This window comes from Zingiber officinale, chromosome 1B (assembly GCF_018446385.1).
Source record: "Zingiber officinale cultivar Zhangliang chromosome 1B, Zo_v1.1, whole genome shotgun sequence".
NCBI classification, from domain to species: domain Eukaryota; kingdom Viridiplantae; phylum Streptophyta; class Magnoliopsida; order Zingiberales; family Zingiberaceae; genus Zingiber; species Zingiber officinale.
Window position 1 is genome coordinate 140,882,258 of NC_055986.1, and position 22,272 is coordinate 140,904,529.

Consider the following 22,272-nt stretch of genomic DNA (forward strand, 5'->3'; position numbering starts at 1 on the left):
ATTGCTACCGAATCGTAGAGAAGTGTATAATTCTTCTATTCATGGAGGATTTTCGCGTGAAGATCCCCCCGTTTTTTTTTTTGTTCTATCAACAGCTTTGGTACCAAATAGAACAATGGTGAAGATTTCCTTCATCAGTGTCGTCCATGAGTGTTTTTTTTTCTTTCAAAACCGTTAGATCTAAGCAAAATCCACTCTCACCGTTGATTATCCAGTGTTTATGATTGTTTCCTCGCATATCTGTGACTCCTAATGAGCATTTATTCACCAAAAATAGCATGAAGATCCTTTTCACTGTAATCATCGCCACCATTTCACTTGGATTCGGCTAAAGAGATCTATTTTGTATATTACAAATTTATTAAAACTGTTAATAGAGATTAAAAGTGTGTATAATTTAGTTCTATTAAAAAAATCAATTGTTATAAATCTAAATCACACTATCTGCGCGCGGCTAACGGGAAAAAAAAAGACACACGTTATTTGACGCTTGCCACGACATTTTTCCTTCCATTGGGCGATCATAAACTAAGCGTGATCAAGTCAACTGTCAACAAGCTGGAAGATCGATAGAAGTGTAGAGAAAGAGAATGGAATCAACATGACAGCGATCCCACATGACTGGATAAAAAAAATTCAACGATACTAATTGCGGTTGATGTTCTTGATCGAGACGAAGAGCTACGTCGCTCAGACTACGCCGCTGCAGGGCTCACGGGCGAAGCCGATCCTGCCGTTGGGCACGTCGAAGAGCACCCTGTGGTTCTGCTGCTGCATATTCGCCACCACGTTGATCATTGAGTTCGTGTTGTCCGGCGACGCAGCCATGGCGAGGCAGGAGACCGACCCTGCCGTGCTGTGGATCATCACATTCTCCGGCGGCAGGGTCACGTTCATCCCGGCGAACATCAGCGTGATAGCCGGCGCCACCATTGGCCCGTCGTAGCACGTGTCGAAGCCTCCGAGCGTTGTCACCGGTCCAGACGCCTTCACCCGCCGACGAAACTCGTCCCGCACAGCGTTGTACGCCGGCGTAACTAGGCGCGTGAACATGGTCCCGGAATCGACTATGGTGCCGGCGCCGGTGGCCGGGTCGAAGGCCAGCGCGGAGGGGGGAATGTCGACCACCTTCCGCCCTACGCGGACGCCGACCATATTGACGTAGTAGAGCGAGGAACGGCGGGGGTTGGAGAACAGAGGCGTGGTCTTGATGTGCTTCGGCTGGCCGACGGGACCGAGCCGGAGCGTGCCGGTGAAGTTGAGGGACTTGAAGCTGGGGAGGCAGTAGGAGAAGGTGGAATCATAGAGGCTCTTTGTTTGGGACAAGAAGGAGAGGGGGCCGCGGCCGAGGCCGAGCAGCCCCTGCGGTGGAACAGAGTTGCCGCCTGTGACTTTCTGGAGGCACCCGAAGGTGTAGAATGGCACGACGTCGGCGGCGAGGGCGAGAGAGTCCTGTACGAGGCCTGCCTGGATGGAGGAGCTGCCGTAGGTGAGGTTGAAGGCGCAAGAGGAAGCGCCGGCGAAGCAGGAGGGGTTGGGGACCTGCCTGCACTGCGGGGAGCCACAGGGGAGGGGGCGGTAGCTGGAGGAGCGGGCGGTGGCGAAGGAGGAGGAGGCGGAGGGACAACCGACGCACCCGGCGCAGGGGAACCACGCAGCGTCGTTGCTGTTGTCGAGGGCGACGAGGAGCGACTGGGGCGGGGAGCCAACCTTGGCGCGGACGACGTAGTTCGGGATCTGGAGGAGCTGGCGGCCGGGGGAGAGGGGGACGAAGGAGCGGCCGGCGGAGGCGGCGAGAGAGGAGAGGTAGAGGAGGCGGGAGGCGTCGCGGGAGAGGAGATCCATTATGGTGTCCTCCCACGAGGTGAAAGGGACGGCGCCGAGAGGGGAGCAGGGACCGAAGGCGTGGAGGATGTGGACGGTGGAGCCGTCGTCAGGAGGGATGGCGCAGGGAGCGGCGACCTTGATGGCGGCGGCTTTGACCACGAGAAGGAGGAGGTTAAGGAGCAGGGCGGCCATGGCCATACGGGGCTTCGAATCCGATCCTTGAGAGATTTGAGTGGGAAGAGACGATGGGGAGGGAAGTTAAATATCAAAAGGCAGATCACTAGAATAGTAGGACTGTTTAACCACAACTTGAGTTGGCCACTATTAATTATTCGGCTTTCAAACACTGTGAGTGGTCAATATGCAAGGTTGCAAGAACTGATGTAGTTATCGATCTAGTAGAGCAAGCAATGCAATTGTCCATTTTGGAGTAGTAGAGGATATAATGCAGTAATTACATTAGGTGAGATGGTGAATGCATGCTATGTTATCCCCGTGACCTGGGTATGTACCACTCTTACCAGACTGATTGGATGCCAACTCTACCAGACTGGGTACCTACCACTCTACCAGAAGTGAATCACTATTGCAGTAAATATTAAGTGTAATTGTGAACTGTGTTCTAAATCCTGTTCTAAAAAGCTGCCACTGATTGCTTTCTGGAGTTGAAGATTGTTTATTCCTTTTTATTGAAGCAGATCAAAAATTTAATCCAACTTCTCACTATTTCAGATACACTAATAGTGTCATGTTCATCTCAGTTGGTTTGGTGCAATTATACTCCAACAGCAGGAAGTATGATATCATAAAACAACTGGCGAAATAACTAAATCTGATAAGTCTAAATTCGAGATTATTTTTTAGCATGCAAAGACTGATCTTAACATTTACTGCACGCAAACAAAGCCAAGGTACATTGACACGGCACATCTGACTCAACTCAGGACGCTGCTCCTGGAGCGCGTACTCGAACACTGCAGGTTCATGTGCTTTTTTCTTCCGGCACCGACAACCTGAAGCTTCATCTAGCGATGAAGCATGTCACGAGTTGCTTCACGAAGGCCATAGGCCGAAGACACTGAATTCTGCTTGTTCTCTAGCGAGTGTCACGGGTTGCAACTCGATTCGATTAGCATATCTACTTTGTGTTTTCGTTGCTTTTTCTGTTTTTTCCATGTACGTTATATTGTCAGATTCCACAGTTGAGGAGGTGCTGTTGGACTGGTGTTAATTAAATTAAAGTCGATGCGCTTTCTAAAAGCTTTTGCCTTTTTATATTACACTGCAGATTTGTAAAGTGTGTCTATTTGCATTACTTTTCCTTTTACGATATTCTGTTCTTTCGGTGATGGTGTTAAATTAGCTGGTAGAATCAAAAGTGTGGTGCGACGACGACCAAGCTGTGTGCTTGAGACAAGGAGTCATGGTAAACAAGCTGGAAATAGCAACCTGTGCTAGAGTCAAGGACTCATGTTGTTTATTGTCACCACACCTTATTTCATGCGCAATGGTTGGGGTCTGTTTCACATTTCTTTTAAATATTCAACCAATAAAGTGACGGTTGCTCGAAATTTTGCCATGCTTCATTATCAATTTACAAACATTAGGGGAAAGAAAAAAGTGTTCGAGTCAATAATACGCTGGCAGCCATTCCTTTCCATCGATGAAATCAATGCTCAAGAAAGGCGAAACCTCTTCCTTCGTCAGCTGCTGCGACCAGGAAACTCGAGAACCCAATTCGCTTCCCGGACCATGGCACTCGTACTCGCCGTGCAGTAAATTGCTGTTCCACCCGAATTTAATCAGCAAAGATCACCAACAAATTGCGGTAATCTAAAGAGAGGACTTGAATTCTTACTCGGTTTCCCCATCGTAGCTCCAATTAGTCCACCCTCTTGGAGTGATCGTCTTGGAGAGGTAAGTCTCCGCAAAAATCACGCGAGAGTAAGCTCCTTTTGCTCGACCCAAATACACATCGCCGACGCCATAAACTTTTGCCTTGTGGAAGACGAAGCCACTGGTTTCATCAGCAGATTCCCTGTTTTGAGCTGTGATCGAGCCGAGTATCTTCTTCCTGCTGTCTTGTAGAACAAATATCTCGCAACTCTGTATCAATCAAGAGAACATGATTTTAATGGAGAAGAACGTAATCTAGATACAAAAGTCAGGATACTTGCCTGGAAAATGGATTGTCCTCGGCCGAAGATGAAATCGATGTTGCCCTGAACATAGCAGCTCTCGTAGTAGTGCCTGCCTCTGTAGTCGAAGAGGGTGTTGTGAGCGCTGTAAAAGGCGCAGTGGTAGAAGGCGGCCTTGTCGCCAGCCACCATGGCGGCCACCGACTGGTTGTAAGGCGTGTTGGCGACGCCCATTGTGGCATCATTCTGCCGTGGATGTGCATGTGGAAATTAGTTAAGTTAATGTGGTTGAGGATTAATGGAGAGGAGGTAGGAAAAAGCTCACCTTGAAGCTAATGCCGAAGGCGACGAAGTTGTCGGCCCAAACTATGAAGGTGGAGGAGAGGGTGTTGTTGGTGGAGGAGTCGTCCCAAACGATGGCGGTTCTTCCTTTTCCACTTCCTCGAAGGAAAATGTAATCTTTGTCCTCCGGGATCACTACTTTCTCCCTACGTACGAACACAAATATGTTAATCAAACCATGAAATTCGACATGGAATGCGGATATATGGTGAAACCTGTAGATGCCGGCCCTGAGGTGGACGACGATCCACTCCTTGTTGCCCTCCGGCACGGCGTCGATGGCGGCCTGCACCGTCTTGAATTCCTCCGACGGGCCGACGATGATGGAGCGATTCGCGGCGATCTTTGAAGTGAGCAGGGGAGCATTAATGCGGTCATGGCTCTTCTTGTGTGCGGCGACGATGGGGAAGGTGAAAGAAGAAAGACTGAGGCTGAGGAAGGCAATAGTGAAGACTGTACCCATCCTAGAGGTCAGCATCGTTGTCGTCTTTCTTACTGCGTTGATGGGATGAGGAAGAGATGGAGAGAGATGGCTGATAAAGGAGAAGGAGATGCATTGTTCTGTTCTGCCTTTGAGGTCCGGAGGTAGAGCAGGAAACGGTTAGAAGACAGTTGAGCACTTCGGAGGCAGAGAAGGAGATGCATCGTTCTGTTCTGCCTTTGAGGTAGGGAGGCGCATCGCATCGTTGTCGTGTCGCCGTCTTTTCTTCTCCTTCGATCCCTTCTGTAAGCTTATATTTCATCCAGCTTTCTGGTCCATTTAAATGCGACATTTATGCTTCATGTCCAAAACTTGTTTAGCACAAATTTTAATATCTATGTAGATTAATTGGAATAAGAATATTCACCAATTCAAAAACATTAATTTTAATTAAGTTTGCAAACCCTGGCAACTGGCAGGAGCCTGAGTACGTAGTTGATATGCATCAAGATCAAATACGATAGTTGAGCAATTCGTCAAGCCACGTGAATCAGTCCATTAAATTTGCAACCCCGCAGCGAAGGACCTAGTTTATGATCACAATTAAAAGTCACAATTAAAAATCACAATTTGTTCCCTATCAAAATCCATCGCCTTCCAATTCAATCAATGTGGTGGCTGAGGCTCTATAGAAATGGCGACGGGTCGATGCTTCAATTCCTCTAGGGCAACCATGGCGAGGAAGAAGGTGAAGCTCGCGTGGATCGCCAACGACTCCACGAGGCGGGCGACGTTCAAGAAGAGAAGGAAAGGACTGATGAAGAAGGCTAGCGAGCTGGGCACCCTCTGCGACGTCAAAGTTTGCGTGATCGTGTACGCGCCGCAGGAACCACCGCCGGAGGTCTGGCCGTCGGTGACCGACGCCACCTGCGTGCTCGCGCGCTTCAAGAGAATGCCGGAGACGGAGCAGAGCAAGAAGATGGTGAACCAGGAGGCGTTCCTCCTGCAACGCGTCGCCAAGCTCCGGGAGCAACTCCGGAAGCAGAAGCGCGAGAACCTGGAGCTCGAGACCTCGATGCTCATGCGCAGGGGACTCACTGACGGCGCCGGCTTGTGCGAGGTGGAGTTGGAAGCCATCACGAGCCTTGCGTGGATGGTGGAGGCGAAGGTGAAGCTCGTGCGGGAGCGGATGGAGCAAGTGATCAGGAACCAACGCATTTTGATCGTCGGCCTCCGGAAAGCGGAGGAGGAAAGGCCGTCGCGGTGGTCGGAAGGGAGAAGGCGCCGGCAGAGGCAGCCAGTGAAATGTGGAGTTCGTACCCGGAAGATAACACTGGCGCAAGTGAGAGGAGCTTGATGTTCGATTCGTATTCAGTGGTTCGATTCCTTCTTTCCTTTTAATTGACAATTAAGTGATATATTTTTAATTAGTAAATGTAAATTCATTGATAAATAAAAATTTGAGATGATAAATTAAAGTTACAAAGATAAGTGAAGTGGCTTCGTATGATTGCATTAGTAGAACTATTAAAAAACTGAATTAAATAGGAGCATTTACTTTCACATTTGTAGGCTTTAGCTATTTTGCACGGGATATGTTATATTTTTTTATTTCTTTTTATATATTTATATAATGTATTTTTGGATTTTGTGTTGACATACGGGTAGAAGGATACACAAATTAAAGATTGATTGGATGGTTATTAAATTATTGTTGAAAATTATCTTCTTAAAAAAAATAAAATCATACAAAGAATATATAAATATCTATATTACTATGTTTAGACTTATAAGCTGCATAAAATTGAGAGTTAATTAAAAAAGAACTTTTTTATTCAATTCACTTAAATATTCTTTAAAGATTTTTTTTCACACCATAAATTCTAACATTTTTTTTTTATAAATTCTTAATTAAGAGATGTAAAAAATGATATCAGACATCTCAAATAGTTTGGTACAATAGATAAATTTTTTACCCTAACACATTAATCCTTTATATGAAAGCTCATGTACTAATGACATATTTTATATATAGAGAGAATAAATACTGATACATGTATGAACATATTATTGTTATTAGAGATGAATGTATAGATTTTTTTTTTGTTAATAATAGATTTTTTTTAAAACACTAAACTAATGGTGAATTTCGATATACTTTAACCGTTTATTTATTTTTCAACCTAAAAATAGCGTTTGTTTATGTTTCCAAATTAAATTGCTAACAATATTTAATTCTAAACACTTCTATTTCAAATATGAAAGATGGATAATCGTTTGGCAATATGAAATTTTACAATATAATATTATCATCACTTTTCAATCAAATTTAAAAAAAAAAATAGATTGTTATATATTAATATACTTTTAAAAAAGTCCTAAAAAATAATTTAATCACTTTTAGATTTAAGTTGATTATAAATCAATTTTAACCTATTTTTTCTTGGGAAAAAACATTAAATGAATATCAATTAGATTTATAACTGAAAAAAAAGCAAATACTTTGTATTGAAATAAAGTTTTTTTAAAAAAAAACTATACATTACATTTTAAATTACCAAATTATACATTAGTTTCCTAAAATATCCCTCCAACTTAGGGATGACAATTTCACCCGAACCGATGGAGGATTTGACATCTGACCCGAATGGAGGAGGGTATGGAGGGACTATCAATATCCGATACCCGACCCGAATACCCGATTAAATAATATATATACATATATTAAAGAAAATTTTCTTTTTCTAAAATCAACTTACTATTTTTGTTTATATTAGAAGGACACTATATAGATGTTTAATCTATTTTTTTAATTATATATATATATATTTTAATAGGTTGCTACTTTTAATATATTTTTGTTGAATGATAATAGTTGGATAGAAAAAAGAAAAATTATAACTATAGAAGATATCCGATCATTTAATGGGTATGAGAATACATATCGGAGATCTTATACCCGATGGGTATGAGGACGGAGGATATAGAATCCGATCCGAACCCGACCTATTGTCATCCCTACTCCAACTTATCCCATATCCCGTCCTTTGTTTGAGTAATGGCCACTCCAAATAGGCAAATGCGGTGATACAAAATTCATAGCTAGGCGCCGGAGTTGCCGTGAGGATGCAAAACTTTCCGCATAGGGTTATCACCCCCTATAACCTAGGGTTACCACCTCCTAGGGTTTTCACCTTGCCTAACCACAGTTAGGGCTTTTGCCTAAGTACACTTAGGACTTTCATGCAATCTCATTCAGACTGTTAGATCACCACACACCTTAACTTTGAATCCTTTGTCATTACCAAAACTTAGGTTCGATCGTCAGATGCTTCCCGCACCAACATGTCAGTCATGTGTTACAAAAGATGATACAATATTTTTACCGAACCATGTTGGTAAATTTATAAAATTATCGAATTTATGTAGTTTAATTTTAAAATTAATAAATTATATATCTAATTTCTATTTTATACTTAATCAATCAATTGATAAACAAAATTAATCGAATCGATTTCTATTTAAAAATCAATCGATTAATTTTTAACACCAGTATCTGTACTAAAATTTTAAATAAATTAATCAATTAATAATAAAAGTCAGTCGAATTGATTTGCTTTTGCATCAAACTCGAATTTGGGCAAATCAGTTGATAGATCAAATGACGTTGAATTGATATGAAACTAGTTCATATGTGTACATCGATTAGTTCTTCTCATTATATATATGTCTTTAAATATCAATTTGATCCAATATATTAAGAATAGTGATTTTTTAAACACAACTATATTTTAAAATTTTAATTCATGATTACTTCCCGAGGGTATACTTGTCCATTAAATCAGATAGTACACCCTAATGATAATATAATAAATTATTGGTACCAAACCAATTAAAATTAACATAAATATTAATACAATATAAAAAAATCACTAAGTAATTACTACAATGCATGTGACAATGTTGTATACATGAATATGTGAAGATACTAATCTATACGAGATAACAGTTATACTACTATAACAAAACTTTATCAATTCGACGAGGGAAAGAAAATAATAAACAGCGGTAGCATAACAAAAAAATAAAATAACTTGAACAAAAATCTGAACTCGAGTGGGACTAGCAACCAGGACCTCTAAGCGACACAGCACATACTATATCTGCTAACCTGGAAGTCAAAGAAAATAAAGAGTAGTGAGAGTACAAAATACTCAGTGGGTATAAGAAGGTAGTGCATAGTGGCAAAAGGCAATTCGCTCGTCCCCAGCGCCTCCGTCAGCCCGTCCCCAAGCCAACGAGGAAAAGGTAAATCAAGGGTGGCTACTACTAGCCTTGGGCAGTTGAATAGCTAACGCATGGGAGAGGGCAGACACCTGATTACTAGCCGAGATTTAACCCCAAACCTCATGGTGGCAACACCACCATGCACTAGCCAACTATCCATCCCGAGGGGACTATAAGAAGGTAGTGCGTGATACTACTATAAGAAGATCAAAGGGATGAAGTTTCAGAAAATAATACTTACTACACAAGTAAAGGCAACAATGTCATCATCTGCTAACAAAAACATAATAATAATATAACCATCTACTAACCTGCTTAGCCATATACAATGTAATGAGCAATGATAGATAATAATCAACATGAATACTGAACATCATAGGCATATACAAATGCAAATAATAGAAATAAATCATCGTATACGGGAGCAATCGCTCTACCATAAAAACTACAAATAATTAAGACATCTAGCTATCTAACTATGGACTACAGGAGAAATGCTTTGCTATGTCACGTGGGCAGTCTAAAATGTCAGAGTCCCTGTTTGCGGGAGAAATTCTCTACTACGAATAGTCTCGTGGGCAGACAGGTATTAGCTATTTAGTTATAGGCTACGGGAGAAACACTCTATTACGAATGATCTCGTGGCCAGCCTAGGGTGTAGCAATCACTGCGTGCGAGAGAAATGACTCAGACATAGGGGTGTAATCGAGTTGAGTCGAGCCGAACTCTTGAATGTTTAAATTTGACTCATTTATAATTGAACCGAGCTTGAGCTTTATTTAATGAATATATATTCATGGTTCATGAGCTTATTCGAGCTTTTATCCAGCCTAAACGAGCTTAATAAATATAAATTATAAATTTAAATATTCATTAAAAACTAAATTATATATTTAGAGAAAATTATAATATTCTTATTAAAATTTATAATTTTATTCTAATAAATAAATTTAATATATTTGTCTATATTTTTCATAAGTAGAGTGTAAAATCTATAAATTAAATATTAAAACTATTATTTTTTTATTTAAAAGTTGATTGATGAGCTTATGAGACGAGTATTGTGAAGTTTGAGCTTGGTTTGTTTATCTTAACAAGTTTCGTTAAATGAACTCAAACGAGCTTTTATCGAATTGAGCTTTAAATAGCTCATGAGCATCTTGGTTCATTTATACCCCTACTCAGACATAGACAAGATGTATACAAAAAAACAATGAACAAGTAATATACGAATGTGATAACAACATATAACAAGTACTGACTATCTGGTCTCGTGAGTAGTCAGAATATACAATCAGTCACTGCCCGCAGGAGAAACGATCTACCAAAGATGGTCTCATTGGCAAACAAGATGAGGTAGTTATCTAGCTCCTCAACAACTAACTGCAAGAGAAACACTCTACCACGGATGATCCCGTGGGCAAACAGGGTATATACGTATACAAAGTCATAATTGTTGGACAATCTGTTGTCGGAAATATTAGAAAATTAAATGAATTAAAATTACACAAAATTAATTCTAACTCATCTGTCGAGATTGTTGGAGCAATCTAGGTGCCCTAAATTTTGATGTTTGGGCAAAGGTTTAAGTTAGGTTTATTGTTGTATTTGATATGCATTGTGAGTGTGCAGGATACAGGTACAACAAGGAAAGTCCAAGTGTGATCTTGGCAAAGGAGGAAAGTCCAAGGATGAGTCTTGGCGGTGTAAGTCCAAGCATGTAGTCTTGGCAACGTAAGTCCAAGTGTGACTTGGCAATGGATGAAGCCCCGAAGGTGAGGAGCCTCTTGGCAAAGAAAGACCCGACAATATGGACAAAGCCGAAGGAAGCTCCAGAAGGCAAGACGTGAAGGATGGGGAGACATCCGAGGGACGCGAGGCTGATGGAGGAGGCTAGAAGGCCAGGTCTAGGTTGGTCGGGCGAGGACGAGTGCATGAGAGATTGTACTCGAAGTAAAATCCTAATTTTAGGGTTTTACTGTAGCAATTACTGTAGCATTACTGTAGCAGTCGACTGGTGCATGGACCAGTCGACTGATGCACTGTAGCAGAGAGCCGTTGAGAGAGTCGTTGGGCTGACACCAGTCGACTGGTGCATGGACCAGTCGACTGGTAACGGGCAAATCATGTTGCTGATTTGTTCCTAGCTCTATAAGAAGGAGCTTGGTATGGCCGGCCAAGGTGACGAAATTAGACTTGGTTAAAGCCTAATTAGTAGTCACCAAAGTGCTTAAGAGATCTTTGTGTGCCAAGAGGTCTTGGTTGGAGTTGTGGTGAGGTTTCTCCACCCACAAGGAGGTTGAGCTAGCCCGAGTTTGCCGGGGACTAATCCACCGACGGATTGAGGGATCGTCCACCTTACGGACACGCCGTGGAGTAGGAGCAAGTTATCTCCGAACCACGTAAACGCCTTATGTTTGTTAGGGTTTGTGTTTGGTTTGTTGTCTTCTTCCTTCTTGTTTTAGGTTAACTTTCATATTTGTTAGTTTGTTTTTGTATTTCGCTGTGCACTAACATTATAGGAAGTAAAGTTTTGGGTGAGACGCTATTCACCCCCTCTAGCAGACATCAAGGTCCCAACAAGTGGTATCAGAGCGAGGTCGCTCTTCTACGGACTAACCGCCAAGAGAGCAAGACGCTAGAGGAAGAAGAAGATGGAGTCCGAAGGACCGCTCGGATGGGATATCCGAATTCCACCTCCGTACGACAAAGAAGACTTCAATTATTGGAGGAAGCGGTTGGAGACATGGTTCCAAATGGATTGGAACCAATGGGTTGTCTTGAGTGACCCATTTGAAGCTCCTACGGACAAGAAGGGTAAACGCCTCCGACCTCGACATTGGACCGAAGAGCAACGAGAGCAATCGGAGGCGGACAAGGAGGTAACGAGAATTTTGCATAATTTACTACCTTCTAATATTTTGTTGAGTGTAGGTGAAACCACAAATGCAAGTGATCTTTGGAAAAAGATCATTGCCTATCATGAAGACCCTATAAAAATCCAAGGAGTGGAAGAGCCCAAGGAGAATGGCTCATTGATCCAAGAAAAGAAGGATCAATCCGATGTTGGCAAGAGGTCAACATTCGAGGAGGAAAAGGAAGAGAAGGAAGAGGTGGAAGAGGAGAGATCTTCCACATCCTCAAGAGATGAAGAAGTGGAAGAGTCCACGTCTTCAAGTGAAGACGAAGAAGAGAAATTCGAGGAAGAGGAGATCTTGGAAGCTCAACCCTCTACCTCAACTACCAAGAAGAGCACAAAGGACCACATCAAATGTTTTGAGTGTGGTAAGATGGGGCACTACAAGAGTAGGTGTCCTTCGCTCAAGAAGGTAAAGGAGGTAAACCCTAAACTCACTAAAGTTAATTTAGAAACTAATGTGAGTTGTAGGAAGAAGAAGAAGGAGAAGAAGCACATTAGGTGCTTTACATGTGGTGAGTGGGGTCACTACCACACAAAGTGCCCAAGGAGAGGAGAGCTCAAGAAATTGGTGCACTTGAAGAAGTGGGAGAAGAAGGGAGCTTCCAAGGTAAAAACCAAGGTATCATTTAATGAATCCATTCCGTTGACACATGATAAAAAGCATGCTAGAAATAACTCTTATCATCTTAATGCTATTTATCATGAGAATAGGAGGCATGATAACCTTAAGGATAAATATATTCCTCCTCATGCTAGATTTACCACACCTAAGGTTAGGAAGGTAAATAACAACTTAGGCAATAACACCAAGAATTTTAGATATAAGCCTAAAAATAGAAATGCTCAAAGATTCAATGAAAAACCAAAATCTAGGGATTTATGGAGTGAAAATCAAGTCTTGAGGACAAGACTTGATAATTTAGAAAGGACCTTAGCAAGAATGGAAAACTTGCTTAAGGGGCAAAGTGAGCACAACCTTGAAAAGCTAGAAAAGAGTCATCCAATGGCTATAGAGGTTTGGGATACAAACCCAAAGCCAAGAAGGATGTGACTTCCTTTCATAGGGTTCCATATAGCTATGGAACTAAACCTAGGACTAGTGGCCAAGCTAAAAGTACAAGGGAAGTTGTCCCTAAGAGTACTTTTGCAAAGACCAATGTGACTAAGACGTCTAAGAAGTCTAATAATGTCACAAAGAAGGTCACAAGGGAGACCATCCCTAGAGTTGACTTAGTAAAGGTGACTAAGGCTCCAAAAAGGCCAAACAAAGTCACAAATAAGGTTACAAGGGGAGTTAGCCCTAGAAGTGACTTAGTGGAAGTGATCAAGGCTTCTAAGAAGTCTAGAAAGGTCCTTAGTAAGGTATCTAGGGAAGTTATCCCTAGTGAGTACCTAGAGCATCCAAGGGGCACCAATAGGTTTTGGGTTCCTAGGAGCATAGTCTCTACACCCTAGATGGGTTTAGAGAGTGTCAACTCCAATTGGAAGGGTAGTTAACCCAACCTTGATAAAAGATTGACACTTGAGAGCATTTTCAAGGTTATTGTTAACCTTTGAAAATGAAAAGGATTATTAAGTGTACTCCTTAAGAGGAGTAATACGTGTAAAAATTTGAGGAGTTGAATCTAATTTAAATTGACACACTAGAGAGAAGCAAAAGTAATGCCAAATTTGAAATTCGGTATTTTCTTATGGAATTAAGGGAAATGTAAACCTTAATCCAAATTGTCACTCTTGGAAAGAGTAACATGTGCCAAATCTTAAGGAATTATGTTTGAATTAAATTGGCACAATGTGGAAAAACATAAGAAATACCAAATTGGGGTTTTGGTATTTTCTTAGGGTAATTAAAGGAAAATCTAGGTCCTAATGTAAGATGTTTACTCTTTGGAAGAGTAAAATGTGTCATAGTTTGAGGAATTTGTTTAATTTAAAATGACACAAATTTAGAAAGAAATTAAAGAAATGTCAGGTTGGGGTTTGACATTTTCTTAATGAAATTGGGCAATCTAGGGTTAAATTTTGAGTTAGCTAAGGTTAAGAATACTTAGATAGGTAATCTAGGTAAATTTTATTTATGCTAACTTGTCATGATTGTTTGTTCATCATATGCCATGACATCATATTTAGCATTCACATTTTATTATGAAAAATATAAAAATACCATGTCATGTCATACATACATCATGTAGCTATAACATGCTTTTTGAAAATTGCTTATTTTGATGTATGCCATTAATCATCATGCAGTATGTCAATTTCCTTGTAATTAAGGACAAAATGCATTTATTATGTATGGAAGTGTCCCAACAAGAGGGATCATATCAAGTGGCATCCTAGATGGATGATCATGATTTTTACAATGCCTAGATAGAGATGCATGATCCCTTAGTTTAGGGCAAGACCAAATATACATCTCACAAAGAACTATAAGGTGACTTGTATGTGTTTTAATACACGTTAGATACAAGTGAGATGTTAAGATGGTGAACTAAACTCAAGATGTTGATTTAGTGCATCTTGTTGAGTTTTAGGTTCATCAAAACACATAGTTATGTGTCTTCCAATCATTGGGAAAGCTAATGTACAAGTCATGTGCATCGAGCCCAAAGAACATGGTTGGATATTGGTTTTGAAAAAGATTTCAAAATACTTTTGAAAAACCTTGGTGAAGACTATCTTTTGATAGTAATCATCATTGGAAAGTTAGACACAAACTAGGAGAAAACATTGAAGTTTTCAAGAGTTTTCAAATTTATGTCAATCTTTAAAAATAGGAACTATTTTCATAGAAAACTATTTTTCCTTGATAAAGTATACCCTAAATAATGTCTACATGAATTTTCATGATGAAAACAAGTATGGATTGGTTAAGAAAAACCAAAGTGAAGTTTCGGTTGAGGTTTAGTTTCATTATTGAATTTTGAATTTCAAAACTTCGAGTTTTGATTTTCCTAATTATTTAGGAACCCCAAGTCATTGTTGGTGCAATGATAGAAGTTTGACCATGTTTTTAAGGGGAGTTACTCTTTGAAAACATAAAAATCTTTTCCAAGACCAAAAGGAGGCCAAGTGTTAAGGTAGCACATGACATTGGTATGAGAGGTGTTACCAAGGACAAGGGAGAGTCATCCAAGGCCAATAAGAAGGCATATGCTAGGGTAGCATATAATTATAGCAAGGATGAGGTGTCCAATATTAAGGACAAGAAGAAATTAATCAAAGACAAGGTGTCTAAGATTAAGAAGGTGAGTTTAGTAGGTCAAGTGTCACCCGAGGTGCATCGAAGTGACCTAGCCATAATGGATGAGTCACCAAGGGAGGTGACTAAGGTTAAGATTCCTAAGGATAGGAAGAGCTTTTGGGACCCATGATAAATGGGTTATCAAATGTGCCAAGTGGTTAGGAGATAGACTTAAGTCTCTAACCTAGTAGGTTGACACAATTGGGATGTGTTTCATGCATGAAAATATGACATTGGAGGTCATATTGCATAAAAATTAGTTTTTGATGTATAGATGTCATATAAACCCATGCTAAGAAAGTATTGTGATTTAGTATGGGCAGATACATCAAGAGGAAGCCAAAACTAGGACTTTAGGTCAATGTTCAATTGAACTATTTAGCTAGTTTTGAATTTTGTATCAATCTTAGGATCTGTGATAAATATATTTTTATACATATTTTTCCCAAGTAGACAAGGGTACAATAGACCTCTCCACAAAATTTGGAGATTTTTGGAGGTCTAGGGAATTTCTGGTGCATTTCTGAAGTTGGCCTAAAAAGGTTAATTTTTACAGAAATAGGGTGCCAGTCGACTAGTGCAGATACCAGTCGACTGGTAACAGTGTTTTTGAGCACAAAATGTTTCTGTAAGCTCATTTTGTCGATACCAGTTGACTGGTGCCGATACCAGTCGACTGGTAACAGTAGATTTCGATCACAGAATGCTTCTGTAAGGTTCTGTCGAAGGGGGCAGTCGACTGGTACCTAGTTCAGTCGACTGATACCAGCCTAAAAGTGTTTTTCAATGTTGTTCTTGACCGTGTCAACTCGTTTAAATGTATGAGATCCATGGGCGATAAATACATGAGTTTAGGGTCAATTTGGATGACATGTTTTCAACAATTGGGATATTGTTGGAGCTCTTTTTGATGTATGGCAAAGGGGGAGAAGTCTAGGTTTAAGTGGGAAATCTATACACCTTTGCAAGAAATCCTAACTCGAGGGGGAGCTTAGGTGAAGGGGGAGCGATTGTTTAGGCAAAGGGGGAGAAGTTTACCTTTGCGGGAAATCCTAGCTCAAGGGGGAGCTTAGGTGAAGGGGGAGCCTAGGGATTTAGGTTCCATTATTTATGCACGAGTTGATTTGTATATTTATTTGCATATGTATTGTATTTATGTTTCTCTAACTTAAACAGGTTGCCAAACATCAAATAGGGGGAGATTGTTGGAGCAATCTAGGTGCCCTAAGTTTTGATGTTTGGGCAAAGGTTTAAGTTAGGTTTATTGTTGTATTTGATATGCATTGTGAGTGTGCAGGATACAGGTACAACAAGGAAAATCCAAGTGTGATCTTGACAAAGGAGGAAAGTCCAAGGATGAGTCTTGGCGGTGTAAGTCCAAGCATGTAGTCTTGGCAACATAAGTCCAAGTGTGACTTGGCAATGGATGAAGCCCCGAAGGTGAGGAGCCTCTTGGCAAAGAAAGACCCGACAATATGGACAAAGCCGAAGGAAGCTCCAGAAGGTAAGACGTGAAGGATGGGGAGACATCCGAGGGACGCGAGGCTGATGGAGGAGGCTAGAAGGCTAGGTCTAGGTTGGTCGGGCGAGGACGAGTGCATGAGAGATTGTACTCAGAGTAAAATTCTAGTTTTAGGGTTTTACTGTAGCAGTTAATGTAGCAGTACTGTAGCGTTACTGTAGCAGTCGACTGGTGCATGGACCAGTCGACTGATGCACTGTAGCAGAGAGCCGTTGAGAGAGTCGTTGGGCTGGCACCAGTCGACTGGTGCATGGACCAGTCGACTGGTAACGGGTAAATCAGGTTGCTGATTTGTTCCAAGCTCTATAAGAAGGAGCTTGGTATGGCCGACCAAAGTGACAAAATTAGACTTGGTTAAAGCCTAATTAGTAGTCACCAAAGTGCTCAAGAGATCTTTGTGTGCCAAGAGGTCTTGGTTGGAGTTGTGGTGAGGTTTCTCCACCCACAATGAGGTTGAGCTAGCCGGAGTTTGCCGGGGACTAATCCACCGATGAATTAAGGGATCATCCACCTTACGGACACGCCGTGGAGTAGGAGCAAGTTATCTCCGAACCACGTAAACGCCTTGTGTTAGGGTTTGTGTTTGGTTTGTTGTCTTCTTCCTTCTTGTTTTAGGTTAACTTTCGTATTTGTTAGTTTGTTTTTGTATTCCGCTGTGCACTAACATTATAGGAAGTAAAGTTTTGGGTGAGACGCTATTCACCCCCCTCTAGCGGATGTCAAGGTCCCAACAGAGATGACCTGAGCTGATAATCTCAGGCTGCCAGCGGAGCTAGTTCTTCCAATCTTTCGGTGGTCCGAGTCACGGAGTCTATGCGGTGCATACGAAAATTGAGAGTCAATCGTCGAGTCGAAAAGAGAATTCACCGAGTAAAATGTCGAGGCGTGCGCTCAACGCAGTTTCCTTGAAATAGATTTGCCCCATCTCTGGCTGTGCTTCGAGGTTCTCTCGGGTTGTTTATTTCCAAGGATACAATGGTAAAACCATGAACACAACCAAACACTGGTTGTTCGTGGCGAACTGAAAATGCACCTGAGTGCTATCACGAGTAGTTCAGCCAAGTGGATGCACGACTGAGTTTTGTGGGAGAACACGAGTGGACAGAGGTTCGCTCCCTACTCTTCCTCTTGCTTTCTCTTTCGCTTATCCTCCGCTCTACTCTTTGCTTAAGATCCAGCCTCCTTATATAGGAGCTCTCACCTTGCCTACAATAAATGATCAAATTATGGTCATTTAATGCTGGGTTTAATGTCACCATTAATGGGTTTAATGTTTTCATTAATGTTGAGATGTTACGAAATTATTATTAATGGGTTTAATATCGCCATTAATACTGAGATGTTATGAAATCACCATTAATGAGTTTAATGCTGCCATTAATGTCGAGACATTACGAAATCACCATTAATTTTACATTAATGCTTCCGTTACACTCTTGAACATGTAGCAAAAAGTGATTCAAGTGGAAATATGTTGGTTCATTCTTTTGGATAGATTTTGCCTCGACCGATCTGATATTCAACATACGCAAGTCATGCTCGCACATGAGTCAACCTTGGCTCAGTACAATCCGAGCCCTAGATTTGCACCCTCCCCTGCGTACTCACGCGTAAGAGAGTCTCTGCCCATGCATTTGTTTACAACATCAATGTATGTGTCATAATTTAAACCAACAATAAAGTCAAGAGACTTCTAACGTAGGACTAAACTCATGCACAATAGAGTCTCTTTGTCTCCACCTCTTTATTCCATTCACATTTCCAACAATAATAACAAGATAAGCAATAACAATCCATTGGTATGCAGTCATTAAATTCATATGGCAGAATAGTTTGTGTCAATTTGGCATCCCGCGCAGGCTCATCTTCGACAATGAAAGGTAGTTCTCCGGGCGAAGGTTCAAAGAATGGTGCGAGAGTTACGACATCGAGCAATCATTCACGTCAGTGGCCTATCTGCAAAGGAACGACCAGGCGGAAGTCACCAACCATGAAATTCTTAGAGGGCTTCGCACTCGGCTCGACCATGCTGGAGGAAGCTGGGTTGACGAACTCCCAAGTGTTCTGTGGGCATATCGCATTACTCCTAGAGAGGCGACCGACATAACCCCGTTCCAACTAGTTTACGGGGGAGAGGCAGTCATGCCGGTCGAAGGGGGAGTAGAGTCCGACCGGGTGTCACTCTACGATGAGGCTAACGTCGATCGACGATTGATGGAGCCAGATTTGGTAAATGAAGCTCGGGATAAAGCGGTTGTATGGCTAACGACGTACCGACAGCGTATGAAGCAAAGTTACAATCACTGAGTCATTCCAAGGTCATTCCAAGTTAGCGATCTGGTATGAAAAAGAGTAAAGTCGGTCGGGGATGTCACTAAGCTCGAGGCGCCATGGGGAGGATCGTACAAGGTGATTCAGAAACTCAGGTCAGAAGCATATTATCTGGAAGAAGAACATGGGCAAGCCCTTGAGCGGCCCTAGAGTACAAATCATCTTCAACCATACCGAATAAGCTAGAGGTTCGTGAATGTGTTAAGTGTTGGTGTAATCGACCTTTAGGGTTTCGATGTTTGACAATATACCTAAGTTTGGTTAATTTGACCAAAGGTTGACCCAAACAGGACTTGATATTTGGGAGAGAGAAATCTAGTCAGGGCTAGATGACTAGCAAAGGTAAGTCCTAACCAAAGGTTAGGCAAAGTGAAAGTTCTGGTGAGTGAAGCTAGGTGGTGGAAGTCCCGGTGAGTGAAGTCGGGCCCTAGTGAGTGAAGCTAGGTGGTGGAAGTCCCCGTGAGTGAAGTCGAATCCTAGTGAGTGAAGTTACATGGTGGAAGTCCTGGTGAGTGAAGTCGGACCCTAGTGAGTGAAGCTAGGTGGTGGAAGTCCCGGTGAGTGAAGTCGGGTCCTAGTGGGTGAAGCTAGGTGGAGGAAGTCCTGGTGAGTGAAGCCAGGCAATGGAAGTCCTAAGGAGTGAAGCTAGGCAACCCTTGGGAGGTAACCCTAGGTTTATTGTGCTTATTTTATCTATTGTGCTAACTCAGTGTTGCTAGGTCGATGGGATGACCGGGTAACTGTCACGAAGTCCATACGGGTCGACGGGCTGACCGGACATCTGGCAGGTAAGTTAAGGTAACTCACTAGATGAGAGTGACTGTGAGGATGCGTTCCCGGGTAGGGAACTTAGGCGTCGATCCAACTTAGATCCATTTCGGAAATCTAAGTTGAGATCGTGACTAGATTTCGGTCTCGAGGACACAAAATCTAATTACTACTCTATTTTTATTTAACTGTGCTAACTTTTGTTTTATAGGGTAGTATAACTTTTATTTTACCTCAGACTAACACTTTCTTGCAGGAAAAGGACCTTCTGGAGAAAGGTGGTTTGGGCGCCCGGAAGGGATCCAGGTGCCCGGAGTTGGTCCGGGCGCTTGGAACTGGTCCGGGCGCTCGAAAGGCAAATTTTATCCCGTTGAAATCATCGCACATGGAGCTCACTGGTTGGCTGGGTTACGTCACAGTCCAGGCGCCCGGAAGGAATCCGAGCGCCCGGAAGGGATCCGAGCGCCTGGAACCTTTTATATAAGGAGGGTGAGTCCTGAAGCAAAGAACAACAACAACATCTGCTCTACTGCGATGTGCTCCTGCGTCGCTGCGAAGCTCCTCCAACAACGTGCTGCCAAGAGTTTTTTCTTCCTTTATTTTGTTGTCAGTATTTTCTTTTAAAGTTCCTGTACTTGCATTTGTAATCTTTTGTGAACTGTTAGTGAATTGCCCAACGAAAGCATTCAACGAGTACGAGCCTTGGAGTAGGAGTCGACGAAGACTCCGAACCAAGTAAAACCAGTTTTTGTTAGCGTTGTTCTTTTACGTTTCCGCTGTGCACTCGACTACAAATTTTTTTGTCGAAATTCACCCCCCCCCCCCAAATCAACTTTTACGATCCAACAAGTGGTATCAGAGCAGGTACCACTCTGAATTAGTGCAACCACCAATCAGGCAAAGGAGGTCTTTTTTAAAAGAAAAAATTAGATATCATTTTTTTTTATTTTTTAATATATATATATATATTTCACGCATATTTATTTATCTCCCACATTGCTTACATCAAGACAAAGTCTTGGAAATTGTTTCTTGTCTATTCTTTGCAAATATACCAATGTCTATTTAAGAAGGACGGAGCATCCACGAACCACCACCATACGATAAAAAAGATTTCAACTACTGGAGGCGAGGAATGGAATGATTCTTAGAAAGCCTAAATTTCGATAATGTGCTGATATTGAGAAAACCTTTTCGGGACTCAGAATTGAACGAAAATGTAAGTAAACTTATTTGTAATATTTTACCTAACAATGTTTTATGCAGATTAGAAAAGTACAAGAATGCACATGAGCTTTGGACCCAGTTGATCAAGCTACACGAGGAGTCGTTATAGCTAGAGGATCAAGTCAAAATCAAATCTGGACTCGAGTCAAATCCAATCGAAAAGCCTACTGAATTAGGGGGTTCGCTCAAGGTTAGTAATATTTAGCAAAATACCCCTGCTAGTAGTCGTTTAAAAAATATGCATGTTAATTTGGATATTTCTGAAAACATACGTGAAAATAGTATATTTGATAATACATGCAAAAATACTCCTAGGATATTATCTGATAAAATAAATCTAATTAATTTAGAAAATTCAAAAAATCTGAAAATAATTAATAACCTTAAAAATTCAAATGATAACCGAATCAATTTGAATGACTCTACCTAAAAAAATTTAACTAATAATATTAAAAATATTACTTTACACAAAAATTTAAATAAATTAACAAATTCAAAAAAAAAGGTTAAATATTAAAAATTCAAATTTAAACTTAAATAAATCTGAAAATTCAAATGATAATTGACAAATAGGGATGACAATGGGCCGGGTTCGGGCCGGATTCTATATCCTCCGTCCCCATACCCATCGGGTATAAGATCTCCGATGGGTATTCTCATACCCATTAAATGATCGGATATCTTCTATAGTTATAATTTTTCTTCTTTCTATCCAACTATTATCATTCAACAAAAATATATTAAAATTAACAATCTATTAAAAAATATATATATAATTAAAAAAATAGATTAAACATCTATATATATAGTCTCCTCCTAATATCAACAAAAATAGTAAGTTGATTTTAAAAAAAGAAAATTTTCTTTAATATATGTATATATATATTATTTAATCGGGTATTCGGGTATTGATAGTCCCTCCATACCCTCCTTCATTCGGGTCGGATGTCAGATCCTCCATCGAACCGGGTTCGGGTGAAATTGTCATCCCTAATGACAAGGTCAATATTGATCTAGATAAAATTAATAAATTTCTTAATAAATTATTTAATAATCTAGACAATATCAATCTAGAAAATCCTATCCAAATCTAAGATAATTTAATTAACAAAAGATTAAATTTTAAAGATAAGACTAACATAATAAATTCAACTAATAATATAAACTTAATAAACAAAGAAAATATAAGGATAAATTCAAACATTTCAATAAAACCAAAACCGAATTTAATATATTCAAAATTAA

General features: G+C 40.9%; 3 protein-coding genes across 3 annotated transcripts; 1 reads left to right on the top strand and 2 right to left on the bottom strand.

The window, feature by feature from the left end:
* Positions 1-548: 548 nt before the first annotated feature.
* LOC121982418 (aspartyl protease AED3-like) lies at positions 549-2,143 on the bottom strand. The gene has a single exon (XM_042535469.1). It carries the CDS (start codon positions 2,023-2,025, stop codon positions 691-693), a length of 1,335 nt encoding a protein of 444 aa, XP_042391403.1. The 5' UTR covers positions 2,026-2,143; the 3' UTR covers positions 549-690.
* Positions 2,144-3,388: 1,245 nt separating this feature from the next.
* On the bottom strand, positions 3,389-5,085 carry LOC121982428 (probable pectinesterase 67). Its single transcript, XM_042535480.1, has 5 exons — positions 4,523-5,085; positions 4,291-4,453; positions 4,005-4,211; positions 3,686-3,933; positions 3,389-3,610 (listed from the first exon to the last, which is right to left on the bottom strand). Exons 1-5 carry the CDS (start codon positions 4,783-4,785, stop codon positions 3,457-3,459), a joined length of 1,035 nt encoding a protein of 344 aa, XP_042391414.1. The 5' UTR covers positions 4,786-5,085; the 3' UTR covers positions 3,389-3,456.
* A 174-nt stretch (positions 5,086-5,259) lies between these two features.
* On the top strand, positions 5,260-6,085 carry LOC122042835 (agamous-like MADS-box protein AGL80). Its single transcript, XM_042603167.1, has one exon. It carries the CDS (start codon positions 5,423-5,425, stop codon positions 6,083-6,085), a length of 663 nt encoding a protein of 220 aa, XP_042459101.1. The 5' UTR covers positions 5,260-5,422.
* The last annotated feature ends 16,187 nt before the right edge of the window (positions 6,086-22,272 follow it).

Excerpts from the sequence above, each read along its gene's own strand:
- LOC121982428 (XM_042535480.1), bottom strand. The coding sequence starts at position 4,785 with ATGCTGACCTCTAGGATGGGTACAGTCTTCACTATTGCCTTCCTCAGC. Across the intron at positions 4,454-4,522 it reads CTCAGGGCCGGCATCTACAG|GGAGAAAGTAGTGATCCCGG; the intron begins GTTTCACCATAT and ends GTTCGTACGTAG. Across the intron at positions 3,611-3,685 it reads AGCTACGATGGGGAAACCGA|CAATTTACTGCACGGCGAGT; the intron begins GTAAGAATTCAA and ends CGGGTGGAACAG.
- LOC121982418 (XM_042535469.1), bottom strand. The coding sequence starts at position 2,025 with ATGGCCATGGCCGCCCTGCTCCTTAACCTCCTCCTTCTCGTGGTCAAA.
- LOC122042835 (XM_042603167.1), top strand. The coding sequence starts at position 5,423 with ATGGCGACGGGTCGATGCTTCAATTCCTCTAGGGCAACCATGGCGAGG.